Consider the following 17,381-nt stretch of genomic DNA (forward strand, 5'->3'; position numbering starts at 1 on the left):
TTCATCAGTTGGTGGGCATTTGGGTAGTTCCCATTTTTGGGCTTTAGGAATAATGTTGCTGTGAACATTCGCGTTCAAGTTTTTGTGTGGACACGTTTTTATTTCTCTGGGGTACATACCTAGGAGTGGAATTGCTAGGTTACACGGACACTTTATGTTTAACCTTTTGAGGACCTGCCAGACTGTTTTCCAAAGCAGCTGCACCATTTCACCTTTCCACCAGCTGTATATGAGAGTTCTGATTTCTCCACATCCTTGCCAACACTTGTTATTATCTGTCTTTTTGATTATACCACACAACCCTGGAACACAATTCAGCCAAGTTCTCTGCCATTTTGTAACAAAGATCACCTTTTCTCTAGTGTCCAATGACATACACCTCATTGCCTTCTGAGGTCTCACCAGACATACCTTTAATAATCAGATTTTTAGCAACATTCTGTTCATGATGACATATGTATCCTGGAAGACGATGGAAGCTCTGTCTACTGTGCTTCACTTCCTTCTGAGCCTTCACCAGAATCACTTTTAATGCACATATTTTTACCAAGTTTCTGGTGGTTGCCAGCAGTCCTTGGCATTCCTTGGCCTACAGCTGCATCACTCCAATCCCAATCTCCATCATCGCATGGCTTCTTCCCTATGCGTCTCTCTGTGTCTTCACTGGCCTTCTTGAAACAATACCAGTCACCCTTAAATGACCTCATCTACTTGGTTACATCTGCAAAGATCCTATTTCCAAATAAGGTCACGTTCACAGGTACCAGTGGTTTAGAATTCATACCTTTTCTAGGGGAACACATTCAACTCACAACAGGTGGTTTGCATCTTTCTAGGAATTTTCCTTTTTCATTTAAGTTATCTAATTTGTTGGTATAAGGTTGTTAATGATAGTCCCTTACAATCCCTTTCATTTCTGTAAGCTTGGTAGCAGTGTCCCTCTTTCATTCCTAATTTTAATAATTTGAGCTTTCTTTTTTCTTGTCAGTCTAGCAAAAGATTTGTGAATTCTCTTGATCTTTTCAAAGCACCAACTTTTGATTTTGTTGCTTTTCTCTGTTTTCTGTTTTCTATTTCATTAATTTCTGCTCTAATCTTTATTATTTCCTTTTTCCTGCTTGCTTTGGGTTTAATTTGCTCTTCTTTTTCCAGTATCTTAAAGTGGAAGATTAGATTGTTGATTGGAAATCTTTTTCAATTATTATATTGAGGTCATATTGCTTTGTAACATTGTATAATTTCAGGTATACGTTGTTATATATCAGTTTCTTTCTTTTTTTTTTTTAAAGATTTTATTTTTTTCCTTTTTCTCCGCAAAGCCACCTGGTACATAGCTGTATATTCTTCGTTGTGGGTCCTTCTAGTTGTGGCATGTGGGATGCTGCCTCAGTGTGGCTTGATGAGCAGTGCCATGTCCGTGCCCAGGATTTGAACCAATGAAACACTGGGTTGCCTGCAGCGGAGCTCATGAACTTAACCACTCGGCCATGGGGCCAGCCCCAGTATACATCAGTTTCTGTATGGACTGCATTGTGCTCACCACCAGTAGTCTAATTTTTATCACCATACATACGTGCCCCTTTACTCCTTTTGCCCACCCCTTCACCCCGTTCTCCCCTGGTAACAACTAATCTGTTCTTTTTGTCCATGTGTTTATCTTCCACATATGAGTGAAATCATACAGTATTTGTCTTTCTCTGGCTTATTTCGCTTAACATCATACCCTCAAGATCCATCCATGTTGTTGCAAATGGGAGGACTTTGTCTTTTTTTATGGCTGAATAGTATTCCATTGTATATTATACATACATATACGTATACGTACATACATACTATACAAAGTAGTAATCTATTGTGTATATACACCACATCTTCTTTATCCATTCATCAGTTGATGGGCACCTAAGTTGCTTCCACATCTTGGCTATTGTGAATAATGCTGCAATGAACATAGGGCTGCATAAATCTCTTTGAATTGTTGGTTTCATGTTCTTTGGATATATACCCAGTAGTGAGATAGCTGGATCATATGGTATTTCTATTTTTAATTTTTTGAGAAATGGAAATCTTTTTTGATACAGGCATTTACAGCTATAAATTTTCCTCTTTTATCTTTCCTTTTTAATAGACAGCTTTGCCCCCAGGGCTTTGTGTAGAAAAAAGCGCTTAGAACAAAGGCAGAGATCAGCAGCTTTTTATTAAGGGCACTTTATTGCTTCTTCCTCTTGTTGGGCATGTCCTGTGTGCTGGCTCTTGGCTTGAGCCTTGGAAGGACACTGGACAGTTCACTCATCTTCTGGGCTCCTTAGCAGACAAGTGCATTGGAGGGAGCTTGTCTCTCCTTGCCGTGTTCCAGGGGAGTGGTCCATAATGCTGCTCATAATGTGGGCTGTCAGAGGTAGTCATGGCTAATGAAGTGATGGCCCAGTGTGCTCCGGGCCTCTCTGGGCCCTTACATGACACTTAAGTGTTCTCAACCAGTGTTCTCTCTCTGCTGATTTTTTTTAATGGCCTTTTTAAATGGTAATCTATGCTTTGTGTGTGTGTGTGTATCCTGAATGACACAAGTGAAATCTTACTTTGTAGCTTGCACAACAGTCCATACTCAGGAGTAGTATTTCCACAGCACAGAAAACAAAAGACACTTTAGAAAAGACACATAGTTAACATTTTTGTGTTTATTTTTATGGCATAAACTGGATGAATGGATGATGGATGGGTAAAAGTCTATTCTGATAGCTTTTTCTAAATGAGGGGCCACCCCCTGCTCAGTGTCCCCAGAGGACCTGCTCTTCCCAGATGGGTTCTAAGCTCCAGGCTGGGAGGGCCTACATGGCCCAGCAAATGCTCCGTAAACCTGGTCCCCTTTGCCTGCCCTCCCCTCAACACAGGGCTGATCCCGGGGCCTGGCACGGGAGGTGTGATGACCGTGGTGTCTCCCTAGGGCGTCTGTGAGGAAATGACTTACGAGGAAATTCAAGATCATTATCCACTGGAGTTTGCCCTGCGGGACCAGGACAAGTACCGGTACCGGTACCCGAAAGGAGAGGTAGGTGGGCTTTGGGGGCTTAGTCCCAGCCACCTGCTGCCTTCCTAGGAAGACCACCTGTGGCTGAGGACCCTGTGGGGCTCTGCCGAGGCTATGTGGACAGCAGGAGGGCCTGGCCTCAGAGGTAGGCCAGTCCAGGTGTGTGTATCATCTCCACGGCTTCCCGCCCGTGTGGCCCAGGCTGCAGCCCCCTCCTTGGGTAGTGGATGGACAGTGCTGCACAGGACTCCTAGCCCTGAGTCCCAGTGATCCCCATCACTCCCCATCTTTCCCTTCTTCCTTCCTGGAGGTGTCACAGGGTTATCCTGTCCTCCGCGGCTCCAGGCACCACCCCTAGCCCTAAATCCAGACCTAGGGAGACTTTACCCAGATGGGTCCTGGCCACTACAATCCACCTGCACTCATCACCTTTCGTTACACTGGCTCCTGCCTCTGTCCAGACCCCAGGTCACAAACAGGGTCACCTTTGACTTGGGTTATCTCCCACTTCCAGGAGGTGGTCTGGTGCTTGTCGCCAAATTAAAATCCCCCCACAGACACACATGTGTGTACACACATACCCATACACACATGGAAGCCCCCCATCCAGATGCCTGGCTCACAGGCCCCTATGCTATACTGTCCTCAGGAACAGTACAGCTCTGGGTGACATTAATTATTCCCAACATCATATTGTGAGGCCGAGCTCAGATGTAGAACCAACCCAGATAACAGTAAAAAGAAACAAAACAGGGCCGGCCCGGTGGCGCAGCGGTTAAGTGCGCACGTTCCGCTTCTCAGCGGCCCAGGGTTTGCCGGTTTGAATCCCGGGTGTGGACATGGCACCGCTTGCCATGCCATGCTGTGGTAGGCGTCCCACGTATAAAGTAGAGGAAGATGGGCACGATGTTAGCTCAGGGCCAGGCTTCCTCAGAAAAAAGAGGAGGACTGGCAGTAGTTAGCTCAGGGCTAATCTTCCTCAAAAAAAAAAAAAAAAAAAGAGAAACAAAACAGGGGCCGCCCCATGGCCGAGTGGTTTAAGTTTGTGCGCTCTGCTTCCGTGGCCCAGGGTTTCACTGGTTCGGATCTTGCGCGTGGACATGGCACCGTTCATCAAGCCGTGCTGAGGCGGCATCCCACATAGCACAAGCAGAAGGACCTGAAACTACAATATACGACTATGTACTGGGGGCTTTGGGGAGAAGAAGAAGGGTAAAAAAAAAGAAGATTGGCAATAGATGCTAGCTCAGGTGCCAGTCTTTTTGAAAAAAAGAAAAGAAAAGAAACAAAACAGTTGGCTGTGCAAACTTTAGAATACAGGGGGAAAATTGGTAGGGAAAGTATAGTTACCAAAAGAACCAATCAAGGATTTCCCTAGGACTACCAGAGGCCAGCACAAATCCACATTGGTTTTGTTCCCAATCAAAACATGGGGCAAATTCAGCTCCAAGTACGTGAGGCTTTTTTTGTTTTGAAGGACCGCTTACTGTGTGAAAAGAGGGATGAAACCCTGCAGGGCTTGGTCTGTAGTGAAAATCTCCAAACCTGCCAAGTAGAGGGATTGGTCTAAGGGCCCCCACCGGATACCTCAGGACACCCAGGGTGGTACAGGACAGGCAGACTGCAAGGATCGTTCTTGCAACTTCTGGTGTTTCTGACAGGTCACCCTAGTTTCGGGGGCTTTTGTGTACTGCGTCTGCTGTAGGCTGGGAGGGAGCAGTGCCTTTTCCACCACTCATCAGTTGCCAGCATGTGAATCCCAGCAGTCGAGGGTTCAGTGAAGGGCCGTGTGGGTGGACATGGAGGTTGCCCTTTGGGATGGCAGCCTGAGGCCCAGCCCTGTCCTCTCAGTCCTACTGGGACCTGGCCCTGGAATGGGGACGTGATCCCTTTCCCAGGCTACCAATCCTCACCCCCTCAGCTTCCTTCTCAAATGGACATCTCACTGTCACAGTCCTGTGGCGGTAAGCTGCCCACCCCCAGACCCTCAGGAGCCAGGCTGGAGGACACTTAACCACAGCCTCCCAGAGTGGTGAGGAGTTCCAGGAGTGAGAAGGTAGCCCACTACCCAGGATGTCTCCCTCTCTGCCCCCTGGAGCTGGGCCTGAGGGACCCTTTCCACTTGCCCTTGCAGTCCTATGAGGACCTGGTCCAGCGACTCGAGCCTGTCATCATGGAGCTGGAGAGGCAAGAGAACGTGCTGGTCATCTGCCACCAGGCTGTGATGCGCTGCCTCCTGGCTTACTTCCTTGACAAAGCGGCAGGTGCGGGCCCTGCCCCCGGGGAGGTGGGGTGTGTGTGAGGGGACGACTGTCACTTGGGCATCCCTGGCATGCCAGCCCTCCCCGTCTGTGTCCACAGAACAGCTTCCCTACCTCAAGTGTCCGCTGCACACGGTCCTGAAGCTGACCCCTGTGGCTTACGGTAAGGAAACTTCCTGTGCACTGACCTTGGCTGCCAGGGTCTGGCTGTCTGCATGCTTCCGTGACTTCCTGCAAACCCCTTATAAATTCTGTTAGGAGCTCACTCCTCCTCCCTCCACCCCACTATCTTTTCCAATTTGCTTTTTAATTTTTTTTGTTTTATTGTTTTTTTATTGGTTTTTTGGTTTTTGGCCACAGAAAGTCTCCCCAGTGATCCTTCCTTAACCATCACCCACCCACATGAGGGCTTTTCTTCTGGTTTTTCCATCACCCCCATGGCCCCCAGTACCTGAAACTTAAAGTATTCTGGGTACAGGGTGGTTTGCCTCCCACCTCTGCCTTTGGCTACACCAGGGGAGCCCCAGGCAGCTTCCTCAGCTCCTGGGCTCGGCTCCTTCCCTTCAGCATAGGCTGTGGCACCCCCAGGTGGTTGTGCTCTGGGGAGAATGACTGTAAAGCTCAGTGGCAGCTGGTGTCAATCCGTGTGCTCACCCCTCGTCCCCCAATACACTGAGTGCCTGGCACAATGTTGATTCAGCCTTGTGTGTATGACAGGTTTGGGTAGGGGTGGTCTTGGGGCCCTGAAAACTGAGTGTAATGACCCCATGCGGAACCAGGCTTATTGCTCCTCAGACCACTCTCGGCCCCCGAGGTTGGCAGCATAGGTCCTCAGTGTGGCCTGGATGTCTGGGCTCCACTGAAGCTGCACCGGACAGTGGCACATAAGCAAGGGCCTGACAAGGTGCCTTGTCCTTCGTCAGGGGTCCCCCAGAGCTGCCTAAGGTGGGAGGACTAGGGTGAGGCTGAGGCGCCAGCTCTGTCCTGTGTGCCCCACGCCTCCTCCTGAGATAAGTTTCTACCCTCTGTGGCTCCAGCTGCCTTTGAGGAGGGAGAATGGATTTGCATCTTCCCTTGGCAGGTTGTAAAGTGGAGTCCATATTTCTGAACGTGGTGGCTGTGAACACGCACCGGGACAGGCCTCAGGTAGCTATGGGGTCACCACTAGGGTGGTGGGCATGTTCCCGGGGGTGTCTAGACATGGCATCTTCCAGGGCTAGGCCCAGCTGGGGTGCCTGTCAGAGTGAGCTTCAGTTCTCTGCTCAGGGGGGCTGCTGTCTTATCTGCAGGATGAGGCCAGGGCTCTGGGTGTGGCCCTGGGCTAGGCCTTCCCGAGGGTGCTGCCTAGGGGGTGGGAAAGTGCCTGGAGCTGGGCCACCAGGCTTGGAAGCCCACGAGCCTGGGTGTGGCTGGCTTCCCAGCAGCCCCACCACAGAGGTCTGAGCCAAGGAGGGAGGTCCCAGCTGGGGAAGAGGCTGGAGGCCAGTAAGGGGGCAGATGGGGATTCATCCATGCTCTCCAACCAGCCCAGGCCTCATGAGCACCCTTTCCAACTCTGGCACTTTTAAAAATTAAAACAATATCCTGCTTTGTTGGGGAAAGGGCCATGCAGATGCTGAGGGAGTCTTGGCACTGGGCAGAATCTTTCCTGCAGAAGAGCAGTTCACCACCCTGTGTTCCCCCAATGCCTTGTTTAAGATAGAAGCTCCCTGAAGTGTTGCCCAGAATCACTTTCTATGCCCATATGGGGTCCTTCTGCCATGCTGATTACCTCTCCCTCTCCCACTGAAGCCAAGGGCAGGATTGCCCCTTCTGAACCCTATTCCCAGAGTCTACTGCGCCAAGAAGGTTCCTGGGACTTCAGTCGTGCCTGCTGCCACCCACGATGAGACATGCCAGGCCCTGGGTCCCTGCCGAGGGTGCTGGCCTTGGGCTGCTCACCTGCAGCCCCTTGGCCTTGAGCCCTGCAGGCAGAGATATGTGGATGTGTCTTCCTGCTTTCTAAGGCTGCCTCTCACCAGGACCAGCCTCTTCCCCATTTGTCCTGAGAGTCTGGTCCAGGCCCAGTCTGGCACCCACAGGTCACAGGAAAAGGCATGTCCTAACAGACATCCTTTGTGCTGAGGAGAACTCAGATGGCATTGGGTCCCCAGCATTGACTGACCAGGTGATGGTGAGAGAGACCCCTGGATCTAGCAGGTGTTGAGGGCTGACCCACCTGGTCCACAGGGCAAGAGGTGGCATGGTCATGAAGTAGCTGGCAGGCCACCCTGCCCGCCTCTGGGTGGGTGCTTCTGAGAGGCAAACTCCTGCTTGCTACAGATTCCGGGATGCTTCCCTTTCAGGTGGGCGGATCCCCAGGTGCTAGCTCATCCTTGGGGGCAGCCTGTGGTGGGAAAGAGGGCCTTCAGACACACTGTCCCCATTGAGATTGTACCTGCCCTTACAATTCTGGTGGCCAGTCCTGTGAACCCAGGGGTGTGACCATGGGTATCATGTCTCCCTCCCTGCAGATCTGGGCATGTCACGTTGTACAGGGCTGCAACCTAGGTCATTGGTGACTTGTTCCATTGGGCCACCAGGATTGGGAGTCACACAGGACAGTCTCATAGAGCTGAGGGAAGACTCAGGCCTCCTGTTCCTTAGGCCTGAGTTGCCCTGAGCTCAGCAGGCTGTGGACAAACTGGGCTCTGCAGCAGGGCGGGGACCATCTGTGGCTGAGGGCTTCAGGAGAGCCAGGGGGCCAGTTGACCCAGACCTGAGGCAGGAGGTGGAGATGGACTTACTCTGGGTGATGCCTGACCTGTCTGCAAGGAGCAAGCAGGAACCAGAGGCATCCTCCAACCCCCCCCCAACCCCTTGTTCTTGTGTTCATCCACCCACCGTGTTCAAGAGACTCTTGACCACACTCTTAGGGAAGTTGAGGTCTGGAGTACTGCTACCAGGGCTCCTCAGGGTAAGAATGTGAGGCCAGATGGCCACAGTGATGGGGAAAGCACACAGCAGGTGTCCGTCTATTGTTGCCATGGGGTGAATGTTGTGTGTTTTTATTTTTGTGCAGAATGTAGACATCTCGAGGCCTCCAGAGGAAGCCCTTGTCACAGTCCCTGCTCACCAGTGACTGCGTCTCGTCCACTGTGACCCCTGGCAGGCATTGATCTCTGCAGCTGAGGTCATTCCAGGACCCCCGTCTGTGTGACAGTCGCCACACAGGAACGCCCTCAAAGCCTTGCATGGCTGGTGGCACCCAGAACCCCTGCCCCAGCCCAACCCGCTTCCGTGTTGAGTCAGCGACGGGGTCGTACACGGTGCCTGACCTGCTGCTAAAAATCCTTCAGCCAGACTGTGTCTGCCCCGGGCTGGTGAGAGGTTTCCTGTGCCTGCTGTCTCTGTTGCAGCTTTTAGGTGTTCTCTCTCACTGGTCGGGTTGGCTTTGTGAAGTGTGAAACCCTAAAATGTGAAACAGAAAGCACTTGCTGTGATGGGCCCACCGTGGCCAAGCTGCAGGGTGGACCTGGGGACCCCTGCAGGGGCTCTGCTCTCCTCTCTGTGACCTCTTCTAGGGCCAGAGGCAAGGTCTTCATGGGATCCTGAGCTGCTGCTGCCTCAGGTGAGAGGGAGGGCCCTTCCCATCCTGCCCTGCCAGGAACTGAAGAGCTTCCGCCAAGGCAGACGTGCCCACTGGCCAGGTGCTTGTGTCCCTGCCACCGCATTTGAGGACACTCATGAAAGCAGTGTGCTCACTTCAGCATGTTGTGATGCACAGAAGCATTCAGGGTGCGGAGCACGCGTGGTCACCCCTTCCCAGTTGTGTGTACACTGGAATCCTTGCGGGAGCTGGGGCCCAGGCCGGCCCTTCCCCACTGCTCTGGTGGTGAAACCACGTAAAGCCAGGGCGGTGTGTGAGTTACTCTTCCCAGTTCACACTCCCATGTGCTCAAGGGAGGGGCTGCCGTCCTGTCTGCCTCCTCTGGCTGTGCCGCCAGGCTACCTCCCACTCCTGCTGCCTGTGTCCACATGGGAGTGGACACCAGTGACAGGGACATGCATTTGCTGTGAATGATTCAGAAAAGTTTGTTGTGGTCCTGTACAGCCTGTCCTGTCGTTTGACTCCACGTGGGGGGCGGAGCAGGGGAAAGGTCAGAACCCAGAGGCAGCCCCTCTCCAAGGGAAGATTTTCCCAGCGACTTCACGGCTCTTTGTTCACATGCACAGGAGCCTGGTAAAAATTACCTTGGGGAGTCTGCCGTCTGTCACGCCTCTGAGTTCTTTTGGGCCCAGAGAGACAGCCTGGGCAGCGGGTTCCAGCTGTATTTTATAGCTGGGCAAATGGACTGGCCAGCAAGTCATGGGGTTAGGTGAGAAAGTGTCTGATTTGTAGTCAGATGCCCTGCTGCCCACAGGTGGTCCTTGGTGAAGTCAGGCCCCAGGATCCCAAGCCCATTTTGCACCCAGAATCTTTCCTGGGCTGTGCTTGGCAGAGCAGCCACGTTTCCCAGCCCCCCAGAGCTTTGCAGTCCACAGGTGCCACCTGTCCTTGAACGAAGTTGTGTTCCTGGCCCCACTGGTATTCTCAGCTTCGTATGCTGCAGTACCTGTGGACAAACACGGGTGGAGAGGTGTCCAGGGTGGGGCTGGGGAAGGATCCTCCTTCTGGACTTGTTTCCTGTCAGACCCCCAAGCCCCTTAGACCCAAAGCCAGAGGAGCTTGCCACTGCCTTTGGGATATAGGGACTGCAGCCTTTGTTTCTGTGTTCCCCAGAATTTGGGTGACTTTTGGTTACCTGGGCACACTCACTTGTTGGCCATAATGGGTCCCTTCAGTCAGTGGCGTGGACATCTGAATGTCCGCACCTCTCTAGAACCTCAGGCCAGCGAGATCAGCAAGGCCTTTTCTCTCTATGTCCAGAAGTCAGTCAAGAGCTGCTTGACCTGAATGTGTTACAAGGATTGGGATAGGGCAGAGGGAAGTCTGGGGTCACATCCTGAGCTGGGGCGGCCCCTCCTTGCCTCTGCCCTGGAGTGGTCTCTGCATGGGCAGCAACCCACCTGGTGGGCTGCCAGGTTTTAGCTGGGATGGTCAATGTGCATGTTTCAGACCTTCTGCTCTCTCTGGAATGGGTAGTGTTGGATCTCAGCCACCCATCAGACTGTGTCCGGCATTCTTTGCAATAAATACTTAAAAAAATAATATTAATCTAAGGTTGTATCTTGTGGCCAGCTCTCCATTTGTCAAGTGTCCTTTCCGGCCAGTGCTGCAGAACCGCATGTTGGGGTCTCTCTCCTAGGTCTGTGTTGGGATCCTTGGTCCAGCTCCCACCCCTATGCCTACCCCTCTCTGGAGAGGAAACTGTCTTGCCCTGGAGTGAGCCCTGGGCCTGGCACACACGGGCAGGGGCAGGGCCCGAGTTTTCTCTGGGCTGACCTGGGAATCTGGGATGGAGCACCATTAAGGGAAGGATTCTGGGGTCCCCAGAAATATGGGTCCCAAATGTTGGCATCCTTGGGGAGGGGAACCAGGGGCTGGATGGAGGATGGAGGGGCTGCATGAGGCCTTGGGTAGGGGCATGTTGTGGCTAGTTATATGGTGTTTGCTTTGTCACCTACTTCCAGGGTAGGGAATATGGTGACAAGGGGCAGGGCTTTCCCTTTCCCATGCCTCAAAATTTCATTGGACTTTCTAAACGTCCTGCCCTGGGCCTGGTCAGGCTGTTGGGAGGGCGGGTTGTAGGTGTTCCACCATGCAGGTGTTCCTCCATGGACGTGGTGGGGCTGAGCATGGCTGGGTGCCCACCTGCGCCTCTCCCAGTGTGTCAGGGCAGAGTGCGGCTATGGCTGGGCGGCTTTCGGGTGGTTTAGGGTTGCCAACAGCTATGGCTCTGCCTTACCCAGCTGTGTCACGGTGGATGACAGAAACCCCTGGGCTTCTTCCCGGCTCAGAGGGCTATCAGCTACAACCGTTTTCCTGGCAAGCGAGGTTGGGGGCTGAGTTCCTGGGGTGGACAGCTGACCTCCTTGGAGGCTTCAGTACTTTTCGAAGAAGGTGTTGAAGACTTAGCAAAGCAACAGCAGAAGGAATGAAATAGAACACTATCATAATTTTTCTTCAGTTCCGACCTTCTACCCCAGCCTGGCAAGAATGACTATACATTGTCATGTTGAAGAATTTTGTAGCGTTTTTGGTTGCTAGGAAACAACGGCCATCAGGTAGGATCAGAGGATATTTGGATAGAATAAAATGCTGTTGCAAAGACATAGGTTTCAGCAACATTTGAATTATATTTATAATATAATAATTATATACCATATGTTAATAAAATAAAATATAATCATCACCTGTGAAGAGGAGTATCACCATGTTTGGTTTAGACCAATCATTGTTCATCCCCGGGTGCTGGGCACAGTGTTGTCTGAACAAAGCTATTTTATTGAAAGTGAAAAATGGCTTTGTGGTCGACAGGCTAGTGCCTGCCACACCCTGGTTAGTGGGCACAGGGCTCTTTGGTAAGGGTTATGGGGAAAGTACCTGCGTGAGCCTGTGCCATTTCATGGGGCTCTCCTTAGAGGGCACCCACCCCACTTCCTTCAGCAGCCCTGGGTTTGTAGACCGATCTGATCTAGAAAATTGGTAAGAAATCCTCTCTGTTACCGTCAGGTCTCTCTTGGGCAGACCTCCAGCTCTTTCGTTATACACATCAAGTAGGACTCTGCCTGCCTCCCCTTCGATTTTGGTCCTGGCGGCCTGGTGATCCTGCGAAAGATCCTTCCAGGTCTGACCATTCAGATTACCTGTAAGTCCTCCTGCATGTCCTGGTCTCCACTCCTCTCTCTCCTCGAGCAGCTCAAGGTCCTGGTGTCTGCAATGAAATCAAGGAGCCGTTTCAACTATAGTGTCTCCAGTCAGAATCCCTGACCCATGGAGAACAGTGACTGTGGTGCTTGTTATGGTTGGAATTGTGTTCCCTCCTGAAATTCATATACTGAAGACCTAACCCCTGGTCCCTCAGGATGTGAGCTTATATGGAAAGAGGGTCCTTGCAGATGTAATAAGATGAAGTCATACGGGAGTATGGTGGGCCCCTAATCCCAAATTCTCTAGCGCCTTCAGAGAGATCATGGACCTGCTGACACCTTGGTTTCAAGCTTCCAGCCTCCAGAACTGGGAGACAATAAATTGTTGTTTGAGCCTCTCAGTGTACAGACCTTAGATACCACAGCCCCAGCAAATTGAAACTTTTCAAAGATGCTCCCGTCAGCAGTGGACTTCCAAAGGCCTTGGTGAAGGGAGTATCTTCTGGGTCCTCTGCAGGCACTCAGGGAAAAGGTGAGTTATCCGTGATTACTTCAGCCCTACAGTTATTTGAGTGAATGAATGAGCCTTCCTGAGGCTTTGGAGTCTCCTCTATACCGGGGAGCTTTTGGCATCTCAGTTGCATCTGGCGTGACCCAGCTTTCATTTCAGCCAACCAAATAGACACGCAGAACAGCCCCAGTCACTTATGCCAGCAAGTGCATCTGTAGTGATAAATTCAGCCCAATGTAAACTTATATTCTAGTCTCCTTGGTCTAGGACGTCAATCTTTTCCCACACATATTCTCCATATTTTGGTCAATGTAAAATAATGGAGTCTTAACAATTCTTTTGATATATAAGCCTTCCCCTCTGGGTTTGACTTTGTAATAAGGTCTCCAGACATGCTGGAATCCATCTCTAGTCTAAGGCACTGGAGATACTAAGGAGTTGGGGAAGAGGGGCATGAGGAGACTTGGCTCCCCTTGCAAAGTAACTCCCTCATGAGGTCTCAGAGGAGGACACCATGCTTCGGTGGGCAAGGGAGGTGCAGAAGGGCCAGGGGTTGGTGATAATTTTGTTCCTCCAAGTTCTTTCATATATCTTCATTCCACTTACTTCATTACCACGTTAAGCACCTACCATGGGCTAAGCAGTGGGGATACAGCAGTGAGTACCACAGGTAAACTCCCTGCTGTCTCAGAGCTGACATTCTTGTTTGTGGTGGGAGACAGAGTAAAGAAATAAAGATGTAGTATATTAGAGGGTGCTGGGACAGAGGGGAGGGCCTCACAGAGGGGCGACCAAAGGCCTGGATGAAGCCTGGAGCATCCACAGCCAGTGCAATACTGTGAAGGCAGGCTGTGCCCAGAGAGTCCCAGGGACATAGAGGAAGCGAGGGGTGGGGGTGGGGGAGCTGCAGAAGAGAGAATGAGGTGGAAGAAGACAAGGTCAGAGGTCATGGGGTACAGATGATGTGGGGCCTTGGAAATGAGAGGCCCATGAAGGGCTTTGAGCTGAGGGACTTGATCTGATGAACATTTTTAAAGGATCCCTCTGGCTGCTGTTGAATCAAGAATAGACTAATGGGGCAGAGTGGAAGCCAGGAGCCCTGTCTGGAGGCTGCTGTGATAGCCCAGGTGAGAGACCAAGATGCTTGTGATGGAGCTGTTGAGAAGCAGTCAGATTCTACTTCAATTTTGAAGGTAGAGCCAGGATTGACTGATGGTTTGGATGAAGGCACATGAGAAAGACATGATGCCAAGGGATGGGGTTACCACTATGGACATCTGGAAGCCTGCGTGGGAAGCTAGTGGCGCTAGGGGGTCAGCAGCTCAGTTGAAGGCACATTAAGATGAAATGCCAGTTGGATCCAAGTGAAGATGTTGACAGAACAGTTGCATCTTCAAATCTGGAGTTCAAGAGCCCTAGGCTAGAGATAAGAAATGGCATCATCAGTGGGTAGATGACTTTGAGAGTTATGACACTGGATGGAAACTCCAAGGCGGGTGTAAATAGAGAAGAAATGGGGCTTAAGGACTGAGCCCTGGGGACCCCACATTAAGAGCTTGAGATGAGGAAGAGCCAGCAAAGGAGTGTGAGAAGGAGCAGTGTGGGGAGTGTGGGAGGAGGAGGGAGTGGCCCACTGTGTCAGATGACGCAGATGAGTGGTCAAGGAAGTTAAGGACTGAGAACTGCCCACTGGATGTAGGCATGTGGAGTCCTGTTTCCAGGGTCTCTGTGTGCACCCTCTGCTCTGTCCTGATCAGAGCCTAACTTGCACATAATGGCTTAGGGAGGCTGTGAATTCAACCCATGTTTAGTCTGAAACCCTGAGAATCTACCTTTGGCTTTGATGCTGGGCTCTCTCAGCTCCATGGCTGCAACAATAGGAGACTCCTTTGCAAAGTTGAGAAATTTCTGTTTGTGCCTTGACATGAGCAGCTAAGAACCTGACCCTGTCATTCTTTCTTGAAGCTGTTTGGTGCTGTTAGAAGCAACCACCTAACGACCAGTCCTTCACTTCTCAGGCCCTTCATGCTATTCTAAGGTAATGGCCCTTGGCCTCAATGAGCGCATCACCTGAGTGGCCACCTGTGGTGTCTTGTTTTCTGACGCCACATCAGACACTAAATTGCGTGGGGTTTTCCACACCAACGATCAGTTCTCTGATTCTCCCACGCCAACTGGGGGTCCAACAATTCAATTCAGTTCTGACACTAACTCCAGAGTTAGTGCAGACACCACAGGTTAAGGGCTCAGTCCCTTAAGTCCCACAAGACTGCCCCCGCTTCAGGTGCCATTCCCAAGTCCTGAGAGGGCCACCTGTAACTTCTGACCAGCCAGCTATAGATGGGGGTCCCTACAACACCCTGCTCAGGTTTGATAATTCACTAGAACCACTGACAGAACTCAGGAAAACACTTCATTTCCATTTCCCAGTCTATATAAAGGTTGCAACTCAGGAACAGCCGAATGGAAGAGAGGCCCAGGGTGAGGTGCGCAGGGCGGGGAAGGGTGGTGCGGAGCTTCCAAGCTGCCCAAGGCTGCCGCCTTCCGGGTTCACCACCGTGCTCACCAACCCACGAGCTCGCTGAGGGCCACCGGTTCCGGGGTTTTATGGCGGTTTCATTACGTAGGCATGCATGATTGATTAAATCCTTGGCCTATGGTGATAGATGTCAATCTCCACCCTCCATGCCCTCAGGTTGGGGGTGGGGCCGAAAGTACCAACCCTCTATTTTTTTTTTTTTAGATTGGCACCTGAGCTAACATCTGTTGCCAATCTTCTCTTTTCTTCTCTCCAAAGCCCCCCAGTACATAGTTGTGTATTGTAATTGTGGGTCCTCCTAGTTGTGGCATGTGGGACGCCACCTCAGCATGGCCTGATGAGCGGTGCCATGTCTGCGCCCAGGATTTGAACCGGTGAAACCCTGGGCTGCAGAAGCGGAGCGTGGCCAGCTCTGCGCCGCCGCCCCCCCCCCCCCCCCACACCTCCCACCCCCAACCCTCTGTTCCTGGCTGGGTCTTGTGGTGGCCAGCCCCTACCCTGAAGCTGTCTAGAGGGAAATGACTCCCTCTCACTGCTCCCCCCTCCCCCGCAGCAGTCATCTCATTAGCATACAAAAAAACAATAAATTCCAAGCATTTTAGGACCTCTGATACCAGGAAACAAGGTGAACAACTTTCTGTTTTCTCATTCCACACTGCCAGCAGTGGCTTTACTAGCTCTGTCACTTCAGCCTGTCAGGGTTGCTGGAGCCCTCCCCCAGTCCTGGTTGGATTTCCCTGCTTTTAACTTCAACCAGGCAAATGTCCAGTCCGGGCACACCCCCATTTCCCTGGCCACCTGCTGCCATTCCTGGTGACAATTTCTCTATCAGTTGGAGGAAACTGACCCTGCCCAACTTGATTGGAAATGGAATTTATGGAGAGGAACTTGTGTAGCTCGCAGAGCCACCAAGTGGACTGGAGGGCAAGACTCAGAGGCCATACAGCTTCGTCTCCAGCCTGAATCACAGTTCTTGCTTTGGCCTGGTGAGCATGCCGTTGCCACTGCCACAGGCCCAGCAGGGGACCTTGCAAGGCACAGCACTCACCATAGGCCCAGATGCTGCCTGCTGCTGCCTGGCTGCCATGACCCCACCAAAGCAGGGGCTCTGCTCTCCTGCCTCTGGTCACCAGCCTCACTGAGTCCCCACAGTAGCAGAAGACACCCACATGACCCAGGGTTTGGTGCTGGGCTGGGGGAATCACAAGGGCTGTGGGAACACGGAGGGCAGCCCAAACACAGACTTGGCATCTTGGGAGGCTTCCTGGAGGAGGTAGTGTCTAAATTGGGATCTAAAGAGGGTAGGGTAACGTGAATGGAGGCTGCTGAGAGCAGGAGGAACCCCATTCAGTGCTATGGACTGAACTTGAGACTTTATCTTAAGAGCCACAGGGAGCCACTGCAGGGTTTAGAGTGCGGGGGCTGTTAAAGAGAAATACAAGGGGGACCGCCCGGTGGGCAGTGGTTAAGTGAGCACGTTCTGCTTTGGCGGCCCGGGGTTTGCCAGTTCGGATCCTGGGTGCGGACATGGCACCGCTCATCAAGCCATGCTGTGGTAGGTGTCCCACATATAAAGTAGAGGAAGATGGGCACGGATGTTAGCTCAGGGCCAGTCTTCCTCAGCAAAAAGAGGAGGATTGACAGATGTTAGCTCAGGGCTGATCTTCCTCAAAAAAAGAGAGAGAGAAAGATCACAGGCCCCAAATGGTGTCACTTATGCTAAAGCCCATGACACCTACCTAGGTTTCATACCTGACCTAACTGTAGTTTTGACCTTCCGCAGGAATATAATCTTTTTTTTTTTTGAGGAAGAGTGGCCCTGAGCTAACATCCGTGCCCATCCTCCTCTACTTTATATGTGGGACACCTACCACAGCATGGCTTGCCAAGCGGTGCCATGTCCACACCCGGGATCCCAAGCGGCGAACCCCGGGCCGCCAAAGCAGACCATGTGCACTTAACTGCTATGCCACTGGGCCTCAGGGCTATAATCTTAGTGGGTAGTCTAGAATTTCCTGACCAGCACCAGTGAGATAATCAGCATGATAAAACTCCTGCTGTCCCTTCCCCCATGGGAAGACGTCCTGGACTGAAACAATCCTTTCTTTTCTTTTGCTAATACTTTCTTGCCCTGCCCTCCTTCTGCACGTAGGAACCTTCCATTTTGTGTAACTCCTTTGAGTTTCTATCTTCTGGATGGCATGCACACTGATTCATGAGTCCTTGAATAAAGCCAACTAGATCTTCTAA

At 51.6% G+C, this 17,381-nt stretch overlaps 1 protein-coding gene across 6 annotated transcripts in view; it reads left to right on the forward strand.

Annotated features, from left to right (window-relative positions):
* Positions 1-10,491, forward strand: part of PFKFB4 (6-phosphofructo-2-kinase/fructose-2,6-biphosphatase 4) — a 42,813-nt gene extending 32,322 nt beyond the window's left edge. For 5 of the 6 annotated variants that reach the window (XM_070492919.1, XM_044755276.2, XM_070492918.1 and 2 more), the window contains exons 10-14: positions 2,945-3,049; positions 5,163-5,292; positions 5,390-5,452; positions 6,371-6,435; positions 8,351-10,491. In XM_070492919.1, the coding sequence (XP_070349020.1) occupies positions 2,945-3,049; positions 5,163-5,292; positions 5,390-5,452; positions 6,371-6,435; positions 8,351-8,410 (423 nt within the window). In that variant the 3' untranslated portion in view covers positions 8,411-10,491. The remainder of the gene's footprint in view (positions 1-2,944; positions 3,050-5,162; positions 5,293-5,389; positions 5,453-6,370; positions 6,436-8,350) is intronic. The other variant, XM_044755279.2, reaches the window with a different exon arrangement.
* Positions 10,492-17,381: the final 6,890 nt, after the last annotated feature.

The sequence above is a fragment of the Equus asinus genome, chromosome 21 (assembly GCF_041296235.1).
Source record: "Equus asinus isolate D_3611 breed Donkey chromosome 21, EquAss-T2T_v2, whole genome shotgun sequence".
In the NCBI taxonomy this organism is placed as follows: domain Eukaryota; kingdom Metazoa; phylum Chordata; class Mammalia; order Perissodactyla; family Equidae; genus Equus; species Equus asinus.